This window comes from Octopus sinensis, linkage group LG29, assembly GCF_006345805.1.
Source record: "Octopus sinensis linkage group LG29, ASM634580v1, whole genome shotgun sequence".
NCBI classification, from domain to species: Eukaryota; Metazoa; Mollusca; class Cephalopoda; order Octopoda; family Octopodidae; genus Octopus; species Octopus sinensis.
This window is the reverse complement of record NC_043025.1, coordinates 3410088-3426159: the sequence shown is the minus strand read 5'-3', so window position 1 is coordinate 3426159 and position 16072 is coordinate 3410088. Positions and strand designations below refer to the sequence as shown.

At 37.3% G+C, this 16072-nt stretch overlaps 2 protein-coding genes across 2 annotated transcripts in view; one reads left to right on the top strand and one right to left on the bottom strand.

Annotated features, from left to right (window-relative positions):
* The window catches only part of LOC115225984, a 98593-nt gene extending 92896 nt beyond the window's left edge, over positions 1–5697 (bottom strand). Inside the window, exons 1-2 of the mRNA XM_029796958.2 lie at positions 5672–5697; positions 5509–5580 (exon numbers count right to left, since the gene is read on the bottom strand). Of these exons, the coding sequence (XP_029652818.2) occupies positions 5509–5580; positions 5672–5697 (98 nt within the window). The remainder of the gene's footprint in view (positions 1–5508; positions 5581–5671) is intronic.
* A 1718-nt stretch (positions 5698–7415) lies between these two features.
* The window catches only part of LOC118768406, a 73510-nt gene continuing 64853 nt past the window's right edge, over positions 7416–16072 (top strand). Inside the window, exons 1-2 of the mRNA XM_036514792.1 lie at positions 7416–7653; positions 11038–11317. Coding sequence (XP_036370685.1) covers positions 7416–7653; positions 11038–11317 — 518 coding nt within the window. The remainder of the gene's footprint in view (positions 7654–11037; positions 11318–16072) is intronic.

Genomic DNA, 16072 nt, shown 5'->3' with positions numbered 1-16072 from the left:
AACAGAATGTCATTTTCGTTGATGTTGACCCAAATGGCGAACAAGCATACCATCTTAGAAAAGGAAAATCTATGGATAAAAGTAGTAGAAAGGCCGGAAACCCATATAAAATCTTGATCTGTAGAACTTACTCCTTCGGTAGGTCCCTACATGTACGGGAAACAATTGCATAGTATGAAAGCACAGGTTAACTGTGAGATTAGGAATGTAGTCTAAAGTTTACGGAGTATTGAAGGACGGTGCAGAAACAAGACAGCTTACAAAGGGGAGACAGCACCCACAATAGGGGAGCAAGTAGGCGAATACTGGCGAGAGCTCAAAGAGAAAAAAAGGCTCGTCATTGTTCAGCTAATATGCCAAACACAACATAGAAGCTCGGTTAATAACATAGAGGCAGTTGTAGAGGAATTCCAGATCATTATAAATTTAAGACATGATGCGGATAAAGCTGTAGAACAAGACTGGTCTCATATTCATGCGAGTAGACCTGTAACGGATAAGAAAAAAGCAAAACAAATGTTACGACTCAATCCATACTATTGGTGCGGAGGCTTACATTTTAAGTGTAACTGGTCTTGTAAAACTTTTTAATATTTTGAGTCTGGGAAATTCGGATATAAAACCCCACATCGCAGAGCGAGAAAAGAAAGTTCGAACGAATAAAAATCTTCGAAGAAAGTATTGCTAACAAAACAATCTAAACGAGGCTCAGAAAAGCAAATTTGTGTTCTTGAAAATGAATAATGTGGAATGCCAAGTTACAATTGGATACGTGCCGAGATATCACAACACTAAACGCAGATACGTGGAGAAAATCGGAAAACATAGGTCGAAAGAAAGTTAGAAAATTGCACGTGATGTTTCAGGAAAAAATTGCATTTGAAGGGCAAAATGATAAGTGATGTGACATTTCGTGGAGAAACCTTAAAAGCCAAGGGTTTAGTGCGGAATAATATGACAAATGTATTTGAAACAGACTGGATGGAATTATTTAACTTTTGGGACTTCACCATCATTTTGTTTTTGTAAAAATGTGAATGGTTCTTCCGGAGGAATTAAGAAAAGAATTAAAGAAAATTTTTCTTATGAATTTGGTTTTTGCACCAAACAAAAGAAAATGTTCTACCAGTATTTAAACCAAAAAGGACTGTACTTTTGTCAACGTCGAAACGAGTTAACGAAGAATTGGATAGACTTGAAAAGCTTCGAGTTATTGAAAAACTTGACAACGCTGAATGGGTGTCCCCAACAGTTTATATCAAGAAAAAAGGTCTGTGTATATGTTGAGTTTTCAACAGAGATAAACGAATATTTGATGCCATATAATTACCCCTTACCAAGTCCGGAAGAAATTTTCGCGAATTTGGAGGAAATTTTTTTCGAAGTTGGACCTATCTGAAGCACACCTGCGGGTACAAGTTGATGAGAAATGTTCAAAATTACTAACGATAAATACCCATATAGGAGTGTATAAATTTAATCGACTTCCGGCGCTTGACATTTTTCTAGAGAACCCATTTCTCGTCACCAGTCATTATTTGGTTCAAAGAAGGTTCACTCTTGAGACGTGACGTGAAAGAAGATCACAGATTCATTCTTCCCGCGCAATTAAACTCAGAAAGTTTGAGGGAAACCAATTGACCCAATTCTCTGACATTTCCGATGGCACGCAGGTGTCGAAGAATGGTTGAATGATCAAATCCAAGCTTATCTGCCAGTTCCTCAACAGTTACGAAGGAATTTTTCAGAACGTCCTCGTCGAGTTCTACAGATCTTCCTGGTTGAGGCTTGTCTTCTAGGCTGTAGATTCCGACTCGGAAGTTTTGGCGCCATTGTTGACACTGGTTAAACTTATTCCTCGCACTTTCCATTGCATTGTTGCCTTTATTGAACTCATGAAGCAAAATAAGCCGAATATGTTCCTTTGTCACTTCCATTATAGCTTTGAAAATATAACTGTTAAAATCGAACTGCACGCTTCAAAACTTACACTAAGAATATGTTCAAGGTAGAACTACTACCTGCTTTTATAACAAGTTGATGCAGGTAGTTCATGCAACTGAAAAAACGCATTATTTATGGGATGACCCAGTTTGTACATAAACACACACATGTATAATTATTACTATTATTATTATTATTATGATATATTCACATGATTACCAAATTATCAAAAGTAATAATATCCGTAACATTTCCATTCCGACATGTTTGATGGTTGCTGCTTTTGCCTCTGCATTTCCACCATGAAACCATTCGGTAATTTGGTTATCGCAAGAATATAATATTCTTTCTATTACAAGCACAATGTCTGAAGATTTATGGCTGGGGTCTTATCGATTACATCCACCTTAGTACGCGATTGGTATTTAACTTATCGTCTCCGAAAGGCTGAAAAGTAAAGATTGCCTCGGAATTTGAACTCAGAGCGTATAAACGGAAGAAATAGCGCCAAGCACTTTGTCCAGCATGATAACGATTCTGCAAGCTCGTCGTCTTCAATTTTAGCACAAGGCCAGCAAGTCCAGCAAAGCGTGTAAGTCGGTTATAGCGGCCCCTCTCCTCAACTGGTACTTAATTTATCAATCTCTAAATGATGAAAGGTAAAGTCGACCTCGGCGTAATTTGAACTCAGAACATAAACACGAACAAAACGTCGGCGACCATTTCTTTTTGGCCAGCATGCTAACGGTTCTGCCGGTTCGCTGCCTTGGTCTATGATATAACATTAAATAAACTATACTAATATACCAATTTTATTGCCTAATAACAGACCCCCAGTGCTTCTTTTTTTTCCTGATTTTTAGGTAACTACATACACATACACACACACACATACACAAACACACACACACACACACACCACACACACACACACACACACACACACAACACACACACACACACACACTAAGATATGATGTTTTAGTTTCGATACTGTATAATGAGATTCGCTCCGCGGATAATCCGGACGACAAGAAATAAAACTCACAGTATACTGGAAGCCGTAGTCACTCATAATAAAAAGGAGTACTGGTGTAATGTCCCCGTGAAAATCTCAATAAAATGTAGACACAACAAACCTGACATAGTGATTTGGGATGGAGAAGAGAAATTGTGCAGAGTTGTTGAAATCAGCTGCCCAGCGGACATAAACATAAAGCTGAAGATCTGCGAAAATGAAAATACCTACGATAAACTATTAAGAAATTTGCGGTTACTCTATCCAGATTACAAGTTCAGGTTTATACCTGTAATTATTAGGACCCTGGGATATGTAACACACTACCTAAATACTAATCTTGAGAGATTAGGCTTCACAAAACCAGAAAGTAGAATAATGAGCAGTGGTCTATCTGCAGACGGAATCATCTTCCATGTATAAATTCATGGAACTTCTTTACCGCAGATTTCATGGCTGATGTTTCTTTCTCTATTTGACTCTAACTTTTCTCAGCCGGAAATAAGGAACGCAAAACACGAGCTACAGCTTTCACGATACCATCTTCATATTTGTGTAAAATTACAGCTCAAATACCAAATTTTACTAGCATTTGATGCCACTACCATTTCTAAATTCGGGTCAAAACGTGATAAAGACAATTCTGACGTTAAGATGCTTTTAATTTCTTTAAAATCATTTTGGCATTTGTCCGACCAGTTCCACTTAACGTCCTTTTAACAAGTTAATCAGCGGTGCTCTCAAATCATGCATATACGCTATGTGTACCTGGTAGTAATTTGCGAGCCCCACCCAATGCTTGTAACGTTGTAATGTTTGTCGGGGGAGGCATATTCTATATTGCACTCGCCTTTGACGGGTCTGGTCTACGTCTATTTTCATCTATAACCTGCCCGAGATATTTTATTCTTGGCATAAAAATCCACAGTATTCTTCGCTAAACTTAATCTTTTATTTTTTCGAAGACCTTTTTAACATGCTCAGCATGCTGACCACGAGATTCACTTATTTTGAGTATGTTGTCAGGATACGCTATTGCGAAATCCGAACCTGCGAGCATAGTGTCCCTAACTTGCTGGAACCTACTTGGTACTAACTTAATACCAAAAGGAAGTCGATTAAATTTATACACTCCTATATGGGTATTTATCGTTAGTAATTTTGAACATTTCTCATCAACTTGTACCCGCAGTTGTGCTTCAGATAGGTCCAACTTCGAAAAACTTTTCCTCCAGATTCGCGAAAATTTCTTCCGGACTTGGTAAGGGGTAATTATATGGCATCAAATATTCGTTTATCTCTGTTGAAAACTCAACATATACACAGATCTTCTTTCTTGATATAAACTGTTGGGGACACCCATTCAGCGTTGTCAAGTTTTTCAATAACTCGAAGCTTTTCAAGTCTATCCAACTCTTCGTTAACTCGTTTTGACGTTGACAAAAGTACAGTCCTTTTTGGTTTAAATACCGGTAGAAAATTTTCTTTTACTTGAAACTTCGCCTTTGTTTGGTGTAAAAACCAAATTCATAAGAAAAATGTTCTTTAATTCTTTTCTTAATTCCTCCGGAAGAACGATTCACATTTTTTACAAAAACAAAATGATGGTGAAGTCCCATCAGTTAAATAATTCCATCCAGTCTGTTTCAAATACATTTGTCATATTATTCCGCACTAAACCCTTGGCTTTTAAGGTTTCACCACGAAATCACAGGCTAAAGAAGGTCTCCACCCACGTAAAGTGCTGTTATCCTCTTTGAGATTTTAAACCGGAAACCAAACGATAACAAAGGAGAACTACTACAAGCAGCTTGAGTAGATTAATTCAGCGCTAGAAGAAGAATCACCATCTTTGGTTTCAAGACGAAAGGTATTCTTCCATCAGGATAATTCTCGGCCACATACAAGAAGATTGAAATTCCAAAGGCTGGAGCAGTTTGAATGGGAAACGTCACCCCACCCACCTTATTCACCGGACATTGCCTCATCTGATTATCATTTATTCCACAGTCTTCAAAATCATTTGGACCGAAAAACATATGAATTCTGTAGACGAGGTCAGAACAGTACTGGAGGGGTATGTTTTGTCACGGACAAGTGAATTTTAGATGGGCCTCGCAAGTCTACCAGATAGATGGGAGAGCGTTATAGAAAATGAAGGAGAGTATATTTTTAGATTAAAAAAGAACTTTGTTTATCTTAATTTTGAAAAATAAAAGATTAAAAGCTGCATTATTTATGGGATGACCCAAGACATACCCATACACAAGCATTTATGCATGTATGTGTCTGGGCCATTATATCATCTCCAGTTTATTATGTATATTTATAAACGTGGATGAAATTAGGCTAAATCAACCCTCATGCTATCTGAACATAGATTTACAATGATAAAACACAATACTCGGAAATAACCATTTCGAACCACTAAAATTAAAAGCAATTCATCGTTATTTATTGTCATCTGTCTTTCACAAAGAACTGAGAAACTGATGATCTCTTCTATAAGATCTTAATTTTCCAGTAAGCAGATTCGTTTTACTTACATGTGACTTATGCTGGGGAGGAATAAGAAAGCACCATCCTCATAGTTTTTTATTCGATTATCATGCAAATATCTGAAAAAAGAAAGATAAATATTATACACATTAAAATAAAAGTAAATAAATCTGCTTTCTCTTGTTCAGTACTGTCTAAAATGCTCTTTACTCAACACGAACTGAATAAATGTTCATGTTCGCAGTTCAGTTGTTTATTTCCTTGAATTGTTCTTATGGCAGTGTTGTTTGAACAGGAATAGGTTCCTTCAATCTGATTCAGATTTTCTAAGCTAGGAGAAAATCTTTTGTGAAACCCCCAACAACAAAAGATGGAAGATGATAAAATATAAAAATGACACAACAACGAGACTGTTATGTGCATATCATGGGGTCTATACAACATTCTCATCTATGAGAGAAATATTATTTTCGATGTAGGCACAGGTATGGCTCTGTGGCATAACGATTGCTTGTCACAGACATGGATTCCTTAGTCGCACTGTGTGCCACCTTGGGTAAGTGACGTCTACTACAACCTTGGGTCGAATAAGCCCTTGAGTAAATTTGCGACCGGAAACTGTGTGGAAGTCCGTCGTATATATGCGTGTGTATTTGCCTTTGTGTTTATCACCCAACACTCTTGTCAACAGGTCTTGGGTTGTTTACGTCTACGTAACTTAGCGGTTCTTTATTAGAAACATCAGAACATTTCTACGTGGGTTCCATTGGTTGCATGCAACTTGCTGAGTTGTCCTTATTTCTTTTCTTCCTGAATCTTTCAAATTATAAGGGTTGATTATGGACACCCTGTATATCCTTTATAATATCAGTCCATACACACACAAGCTCAATGTTGTTGGAAATACTATTTGAATGTTGTATATAATTTGAATTTTAGAAAACCTGCAAAGTATCACGTATTAAACTAAAGTACCGTAAAGTACGTCAGTTATATATGAGATATATATTATTTCAGAGTACAAACTTACTCAAGAAACGCTGTTAAATTAAATCCATTTTACAATATATAAAACTGCCACATGCCAGTTACCTTAATGAGAACAGAGATATGATACAGAACTAATTAATGTCTACAATCGTTTCATTAGCAGTCTTTCAAAGAACATTAAGTGATAAGGAAACCGCTACCGTTGCGGACATGATATAATATATATTCCGTCCCCATGGTTCTGGTTGCGATTCAAATCTGTTAATATTACAATTAGACACACATTGAAGGTCTTCTCATGAAGTTAAAATCATTAACATTTAAATAGTAGATATGTGAAAGAGTAGTTAACTGAAGATACTGAAATACTGGTTAATATATGGACAACAATTGACACCAAATAAGTTGCCTAAAAATCAGTGAAACGTTATACATATTCACTTGTCAGATAAATTCGTTAGATTGACAGAGAGAGGGAGAGAGGGGGAGGAAGTGATATTCGTTAGATAGATAAAAAGATAGATAGATATATAGATAGATAGATAGATAGATAGATAGATAGATAGATAGAGAGAGAGATAACAGACAGACAGACAGACAGACAGGAAGACAGACAAATAGATAGATAGACAGGCAGACAGACAGACAGACAGATAGATAGATAGATAGATAGATAGATAGAAAGATAGATAGATAGATAGATAGATAGATAGAAAGATAGATAGATATGCAGGCAGGCAGACAGACAGGTAGATAGATAGATGGATGGATAGATAGATAGATACATACATACATACATACGTACATATATTTATACATACATACATACATACATACATACGTACATATATTTATACATACATACATACATACATACATACATACATACATACATACATACATACATACATACATACACACACACGCCATTCTATATACTCTGGTTACTACTGCAAAGCAGGACATGAATGACATTCAGAAGGTAAACAAAACCGAAGCAACAAAGGAAGTACCACCATGGGCTTTGAAGACAGAGAAGAACATAACTGCTTTACGGAAGACCAAAAGTCATGTAATGATGCTTATTGCGTGCAAACAAACAAATCCTTATGCGTCCCAGCAACAGAAAGTAAAAGAGATAGAAATGATGTTTGGAGACAGCAAAAAGAGAACTGATTATCCTGAAGCAAGAGCTAAAAGTTGTCAGTGAATTAACTTCGACATCAGAAGAGAATAACCGAGAGAAGAACAATAAAAATTCAACTGGAACCAGGCAGCAGTAGACAGACATGAGAGGAGGAGGAGGAGCAGTGAACATCACAGAAGCTCCTTCATTAGGAGACATAGACTCCTTGTGGAGGAAAATCTGGAGTGAAGAGAAGGAATTTAACCAAGATGTTCCATGGCTAGAAGAAATCCGAAAAAGTCATTGCTCCTGCATTACATCCAAGACATACAACATTGATGGTGAAACCCTTGCAACTGTGATCCAGAAACTCCAGGATGGAAAAACATCTGGAAGAGACTTACTTGCTGGATATTGGTACAAGAAGCTAACATTCTACCGACCATATCTTATCGAACTTTACCAGCAAACTCTCATTGGGAACGGTAGCATACCACCCTGGTTAGCTCCAACTGAGACAAAGTTGATCCCCAAATGCAGAACCATCCACATAGCAAAAAAAACGTACCGGCCAATTGCATGCCAGAACTTAATGTATAAGATATATACAACATGTTTAAAACTCTTCCTCCATTACCAGTGTGAAGCTAATGACATCATCACAGCAGAACAAGCAGCTGGGAAGAAGGGAGTTTGGGGCAATGGCGAATAATTGTTAATCAACAAAGGTGTGATGTCAGGTGCGAGAACGTAGGATGAACCTCGTTTCAATGTAGCTAGACTACAAGAAAGCCTTTGACTATGTTCTCTACACATGGATGCTAGAAGTCCCTCAACTTGCTGAAGTTCCAGTGAGCATGGTCAAAACCATAGTTGACCTGACTTCATCGTAGACCACCATATTGAAATTAAACGCAAAGAGTGACTGTATAATCACTGATAGAATACAATGTCGCAAAGGCTATTCGAAGGCAACAGCCTCTCTGTGATAGTGTTTATACTTTCTGTAAACCCTTTGTCATTCATGTTATTGAAGTCTAAAAGATATCTCACTGGTTCACACGGAAACAGAAACACCAAAATTACACACTGTTTCTTTGTGGATGACATGAAACTTTATGCAAAGAATATGCAAGGGATAAAAAAAAAGAGGACGAAGAAATAAGGACCCACATTATGGTAGAAGCCATATCCACTCATAATAAAAAGGAATACTGGTGGAATGTCCCATGCAGACCTCAATAAAGTGTAAGCACAACAGACAGGAAATATATAAAATAGTAAAGAAATATATAAGGATTTGGGATTGAGAAGAGAAACTGTGTACAGTTGTGGAAATCTGCTGCCCAGCGGATGTTAACATTAAGCTGAAGATCAGTGAAAAAGGGAATACCTACACTGAACTATTGAGAAATCTGACGATACCCTATGCAGATTACAAGTTCAGGTTTGTACCTGTAATTACTAGCGCACTGGGATATGTAACACTACCTAAATACCAATTTTGAGAAATTTGAGCTTGTCAATACCAGAAACGTAAAGCTAATTCAAAGATTACAGATCCAATTTCTCACTGGAACTGCAAAATTCGGTAAGACTTTCCAGAAGTTTATCATTTAAATATATTTGAGCGTGTCTATATATGCAACTATACGCATGAGAAAACGTACACAATGTAAAACAAGAATTTTCACATATACATACATACAAAACATACAAGTATGTATATACACACCAGTTCTATATTTATACTCTTTATTATTAATGTATATATGTGTGTGTGTGTATGTGCGTGTGCGTGAGTGTGTGCGTCTATGTATGCGTATATATATATATAACGGTAAGCTTTATGAAAATATACAAAAGACGAAGACAAGTTTACGGATATAAACAAAAGACGAAGGCAGGTGGAATACAAACAAACAATTGTATTAGTATGGCGCTCAGGAAATATAAATGAAACAAGTCTTTAACGTTTCGAGCCTACGCTCTTCAACAGAAAGATACACAGAAAAGAAACACAGAAAGAAGGAGAGAAAAAAATGCGCGAAGAAGCTAGCGAATCAACATGGCGATGTGATTTCGGCCAGAAGTCAAAGATCAAACATGAGACGCAATATATATATATGCGTGTTTATGTGTGTGTGTACATGTGTATTTATAATTGAAATAAGAGATCTAAAGATTCTCGTTAAAGAAAATCCTTTGTTGCGCTCAAATGATTCGAACTTAGACTCCGACACCTTTACCAGTTGGTTGGGTAATGTGTGACTGTAAGAGGAATCCAGGTGATCAGATACAGAAGCAGTTGTGTGGGTAAACAAATTAAATACAGCAGCTTGGGCTTGATATACAAAATATATGGTATATTTATATATGTAAAGAGAAAGAAAGTAAAGACTGAAGATTTTTAGACGATGAATATTTGAGCATAAATATATAAATATTTATATGTTAATAGATCAAACTTACACTGCGTACAGACGACAGAGAAAATTAAAGGGGAGGAGGCAAGGTGTTACAAATCCAACATCCGTTTCTGGGGCTCAGAAATCCGTCATAATATTTGTAGTTGTAGCTCATCAGAATATGTGGCCAGTAATGGAATCAAATAAACGTTGGGTAAGTTGACCCTTCCTCGTCAGGGTAGAAGCAAGATCTTACATTTCAGATCGTGATGCAGAGAAGTTTAAAGGGGGGGGGGGGTTAAATGTGTAGAGCAAGCAGTTTTGGAGAGGGAGAAGTAGAAGTCTCGGTGGAGAGTGGGGATTGTTGAGGCAGAGAAGGATGAGAGGAGATAAGGGAGTTGGGTGGTGAGTGGGAGGGGTGAAATGGCTAGTAATTGAAGGGTAGTTAGTTGTTAGGTTTGTGAATAGATGTCAAAATTTAGGGATATTGGTTATAGAACAATGGGAAGTTGAGACAATGTGAAAGATGTTGTGATCCTTAATGTCGGATTGTTATATCACTCTCTTCGCTATAACAGTATAGTTGTTAGACCAGTAATGACACGGCTATCTAAAACTGCCTACTTCGTACTCTGTCCCTCTCTATCTTTCTCTCTTTATATACTAACCGACGTCACCTTATTTATAGTGACTCACATATTACACGTGACGTGGGAGGGGTCTACCATTATTATTTCTATCCCAACAACATTTCCCCTTTTACGACTTTCTTTTTTTCTTATGGAGTGTCATTTTATTTCTTTTAATTGCAATACTCTTTATATCACCCCACTTCTCATTTTTGAGGGGTATTTTTTCTTAGTCACATATTTAATATTTTTTTCCGTTTGGTATCCACTTCCAGGAACCATGTACATCTTCTTTTTCTTACGCTTGTGCGCCTGGGTTCAATCACCTGTAGTGGTGTTGGTACTTGAAAAGTATCATATAGCCATTCTATTGGTTCTTCCATTCTCTTGGTTTCGTTCTCAACGAATCTTTATTTTCTTCAGTTGGTTCATGTATCTCTTGTATACGCCTTTTCTACTTTTTACCAACTATAGCATTTTCCTATGCATTTGGTGATCGCACCATCTTCCCAACTCTGTTTTTCATTCTTATATGCCTTCATAAATACCTTTTCACTAAGTTTGAAAAATCTTACTGTATTTTCCCTTGTAATTTTTCTTTTCCTGCCCGGTGGCAATTGTCGAAGACTGGTTTTATTTTCCTCGCAAACTTCAACTCTGCTGGTGGTATACCTGTTGGTGTATTTGGATTTGGTGTCACACGGTATGCTCTTCAGTATTATTGTAGAGCTACCACGCCCGTGACCTCCTTATTCGTCTTTCTCTTGAACGTATCGACAGAGCGTTCTGCTTGTCCGTTAGATCTCAGATGGTACAACACAATAGTTACATCCTCTACTGCGACTATTTCACAAATCTTTTTATATTCAAGAGACAAAATTGTGTTCCGTTGTTAGACACCATCGCCTCTGTCATGCCAACCTCGCAAACACTTAAAGAGAAAAAAAATTGTCGCATTTGAGGTAGTTGGGTTTTTACACTTTCAAATGTCAGACCATCTAGAGAAACTATCAACTACCACTGAGTAGTATGAACCGTTTATAGGACCAGTAAAATCGCAACATAATCTGGCGAGAACATTTTTTCCAGCATTTGCTGATGAGTTACTATCATTAATTACAGCATTTGTTGCTGTAATATTAATTATTGTTGTTTTTGTAGCGTCTGATGTTGTTCTTGCAATTGCATCTGCTGCTGCTGTTGTTCTTTCCGTTGCTGCTGTTGCTGTTTTTGCAACTCGAGCGAATTGGCCACCAAATTTTCCGTAATTCTGCGATTTTTTTCCCGTAAAATTCGCACAAAAGAAAAACTTTTGTTTGATAATTCCTCGTGATTTTGTTCATTTCTCGTCGCATCTGTTATAATCCTTAATGTCAGATTCTTAACGCCCTCTTCGGTATAGCAGTATAGTTTTTAGACCAGTAGAAACACGACTAAAACCGTCTACTTCGTACTTTCTTTCTATACTAACCGACATCACCTTATTTATAGCGACTTCCCACACCACTCGTCACGTGGGATGGATGTGGCATTATTACTATTATTCCCACAACTAAAGGGAAGGGCAACTATTAAAGAGAGGGAAAGGTCAAATTTATAGATTCTGATGGTGTGGCTAAGGGTCAATTCGACAAAAAGAAGTTAGTTGGCGGAGGAGGGAAATTACTAAGGTAAGTAGAAAGGTATGAGAGAAGATAGAGGGTAGTGGACAGAGTAAGTGAGGGGTAATTTGGTAGTTAAGACAGCAGCAGTTATTGCTAGAGGCTTTAGGTTGAAGAGGGGGATCAAGTAATGTAGGTGGGTTGTCGGTGAAGGAGAGTACTGAGGTATGTAGAAGTGTATGAGAGTAAAGGAGGGAAGAGGAGTAGATAGACTGGTACCGAGAGCAGTGAAGTAGTTGTGGGTGATTTGGGTTGTAGAGAGATGGAGAAAAGGGGAAGAATACAAGGTGTGAGGATGGGGTGACTGTAAGGGGGTACGATGTACAGGGTGAAACGAATGTGCAAAGGTAATCATAAAAAGGAATAATTCCGTAGAAAAAGTGTATTAATGCAAGGGATAAGTTGCTAGTGAAACCTAGTTGCATCTTACGGTCAATAGTAATCCGATTACATAGATTTAACAAAATGGGAAAATGATGAGTGAACCTGTGTTTGCAAGAGAGTATTACATCTGGGAATCTATTAAATAATGAGGGGTTGTGGTTGCGAAGGATGCTTAGCGATTCCCTTAAACACAACTTACAAAAGCCGAGATTAGTGTCGTATGGGGAACCTCTCTTACGATGGACCAGAGTAAGGTATGGGGAATATTTCGATATTTGAGTTTGTGCATATAAGTTGCTAAGGAGGCATATCATTTAGAATTAGATTAGAGAAAGCAAGTTCGTGCGTGCTCGATGGTGGTGCCTGAAATCAACGGTGCTGCCTATGTAGACCGTTTTTTTGGTGGGAGCGTGGTGTTACTACTCGGCATTTGTAGATTATATTTTTGCATAGTCAAGAACCTTAAGAGGGTAAAGTTGAGACACCCAGAAATTGCAGGTTTTTCTGCCTCACCTACGGTTGCAATCTATCGACGGGAAGGTCAGGTTCGTAAGATATGTTATCAACAAAGCGGAACTGGGGGTATAATCAGTACCAGTATTGGATTGGGAAGGGATATCATCACTGCTATATGTAGTCATATGGGTAGTATTGTAGAGCGAGGCATTACAGTGGGGAGGCGTGTTGTGACGGTAATGTTACTAAGTGTTGTATTATTGCATCTAATTGGATTGGGTTGGGGTCAGTAGTAAAGATTGTAGGGTTTAAAGACAGGTTTTGAAGTGTGTGTCAGTTAGATGAGGGTAATTATGGATCCTAAATTGGGCATGGGGGAGATGGAGATTTTAATAGATGATTTGCCAAAATACAGAAGAAACGAATGACAATAATGACGAGGAAATTGGATACAAGAAAGAAAAAAGGGAAGGGTAGAAGAAGAGGAAGAAGAAGTATGAGGATGGACATGATGATGATGATGATGCTACTGAATATGATTATAAGAAAAAGAAAAACAACAGGCTGAGATGAAGATAATCATAAAGGAAAATGATGTCAATAGTTAGTTGTTAATGATGAAGATGACTAGGATTATGAAACTGATGAGGATGGATATTGTGTAGATGAAAAGATGAGGAGAAGGAGCAGAGGGAGAAGACGATGGTGATGATGATGACAAAGACAGGGGCAACGACGACAGTGACGACGACAGTAATGAACATGATGATGATGATGATGATGATGATGATGATGATGATGATGATGATGGTGATGGTGATGTGTGATGATGATGATGATGATGATGATGATGATGATGATGATGATGGTGATGATGAGTACGACATCATGATATTGAAGGCGATGATGATGACGATGATAGATAGATGGAGATTATAGAAATTATAGCCCCTGTGGCTAATAAAGAAAGGATTATTATTATTATTATTATTATTATTCAGTAGTTTTATTTTTATAGCGTGCTTTCACTTCACTACCGAGCGCAGCTCTGTGTGCCTTGGGTATGTGCTGTGATTTGTTGTGATGCTCTGATGGTTATTGTATGGAAAGTGTTCTGCGTAGGATGTGTGCAGTGCCTAGTAGTGCAATTTTCTGTATGTTATATGTGTTTGTAAGTCCTGGTGTTTTTGTTATGTATTTGTCTGAATATTTTTTTTATCATGCCTAATGCACCTACTATGATAGGAATTGTTTCTGTTTTCAGATTCCACATTCTAGTTACCTCTATTTCCAGGTCTTTGTATTTTGAAAGTTTCTCCATTTCTTTTAGAGACACGTTGTCATCTGCCGGTATTGATACATCAATTAGAAAGCATTTTTTTTCTTCATGATCTCTGACAACTATATCTGGTCTGTTGGCCTTAATTTCTCTATCTGTGTGTATCGGCATATCCCAGAGTATGGTTGCTTCTCGTTTTCTGTGACCTTTTCTGGTGTGTGCCTATACCATCTTTTTTCTGTTGTTATTCCATAATGTTGGCATAGCTTCCAATGTATGTAGGTTCCAACTGTGTCATGTCTGTGAATATATTCCTTCTTAGCCAAGACTGGGCAGCTAGAGATAATATGATTTATTGTTTATTGTCCATCTCCACATATCTGCAGTTACTTGTAATATTTCTTTTCGTTACATGTTTTTGGTAATTTCTGGTGGGGAGGCTTTGTCTTGTGATGCAATTAAAACCCTCTGTTCCTGCTTTGAGTCCTGAGCTTCTCAACCATTGCTGGGATTTTTTCTTTGTTTTTTTTTGCGTTTAGTTTAGTCCAGTATTTACCATGAAGGGGCTTTTCTTGCCATCATTTTATCATGGTTCGTTTCTGTTCTATTTTTAGTTTGGATTTCATTTGTTTTATAGCTTTTGTTGTTTCTTCATCTTCTTCTTCATGTTTATTAGGTGGTATGATTTCTTGTTTGTATTTGTCAGCTTCCTTAAATACTGAGAACATTTTTTTGTTTTGCTCGTGTTTTGCCGCTATCTGGATCAGTTTTCCTTCCTTCTGAAGTAGATATTTTTGCAGTCCTATGGTGGTTATTTTATAGTAGTTTTCCAGCTGTATAAGGCCTATCCACCTTCTATACGTTGTATATATAGTCTTTCTATGTCAGATTTTGGGTGATGCATCCTAGATCCTGTCATTATTTTTCTTGTTTTCCGATCTATTTTGGTCAGTTCATTTCGTGTCCAGTTAAGGATATTGTAGCTGTAACTTATAACTGGGACAGCTAAAGTGTTGATACCTATTATCTTGTTTTTAGCATTGAGCTCTGTGTTTAGTATTGATCTAACTCGTCTATAATATTCTTTTTTTATTTTCTCTTTCATTGTGTGTGTTGTGTCTTATCTAGTTCATGGATTCCTAAGTATTTGTAAGTTTGGCTTTGGTCTAATTCTTTTATTTCATTGGTTTTATCTAGTGTGATGTTGTTACTCTTAACTAGTTTTCCTCTTTTCAGGGTTACTTTGGCGCATTTTTATAATCCAATTTCATATCTATTTCTTTGGTAAATCCATGAACTGTCTTTAATAGTGTTTCCAGCTGTTTGTCATTTGCAGCGTATAGTTTTAGGTCATCCATATATAAAAGGTGGCTGATCGTTTTGCCGTGACATTTATATCCGCATCCAGTTCTATTTAGCATATCAGATAGAGGTGACAGTGCCAAGCAGAAAAGGAGTGGAGAGAGCGTGTCTCCCTGGAATATTCCTCTTCTAATGGGGATGTCTTTGGTTTTCATGTGTCCCTCTTTGTTTGGAGGTGTAGGACTGTTTGCCATTATTCATAGAGTGCTCTATGAATTTTATGATTGTTGGTGCTACTTTGTTAATGCTAGTGTTTCGAGGATCCATGTGTGGGGGATGCTATCAAACGCCTTTTTTGTAGTCAATCCAGGCCATA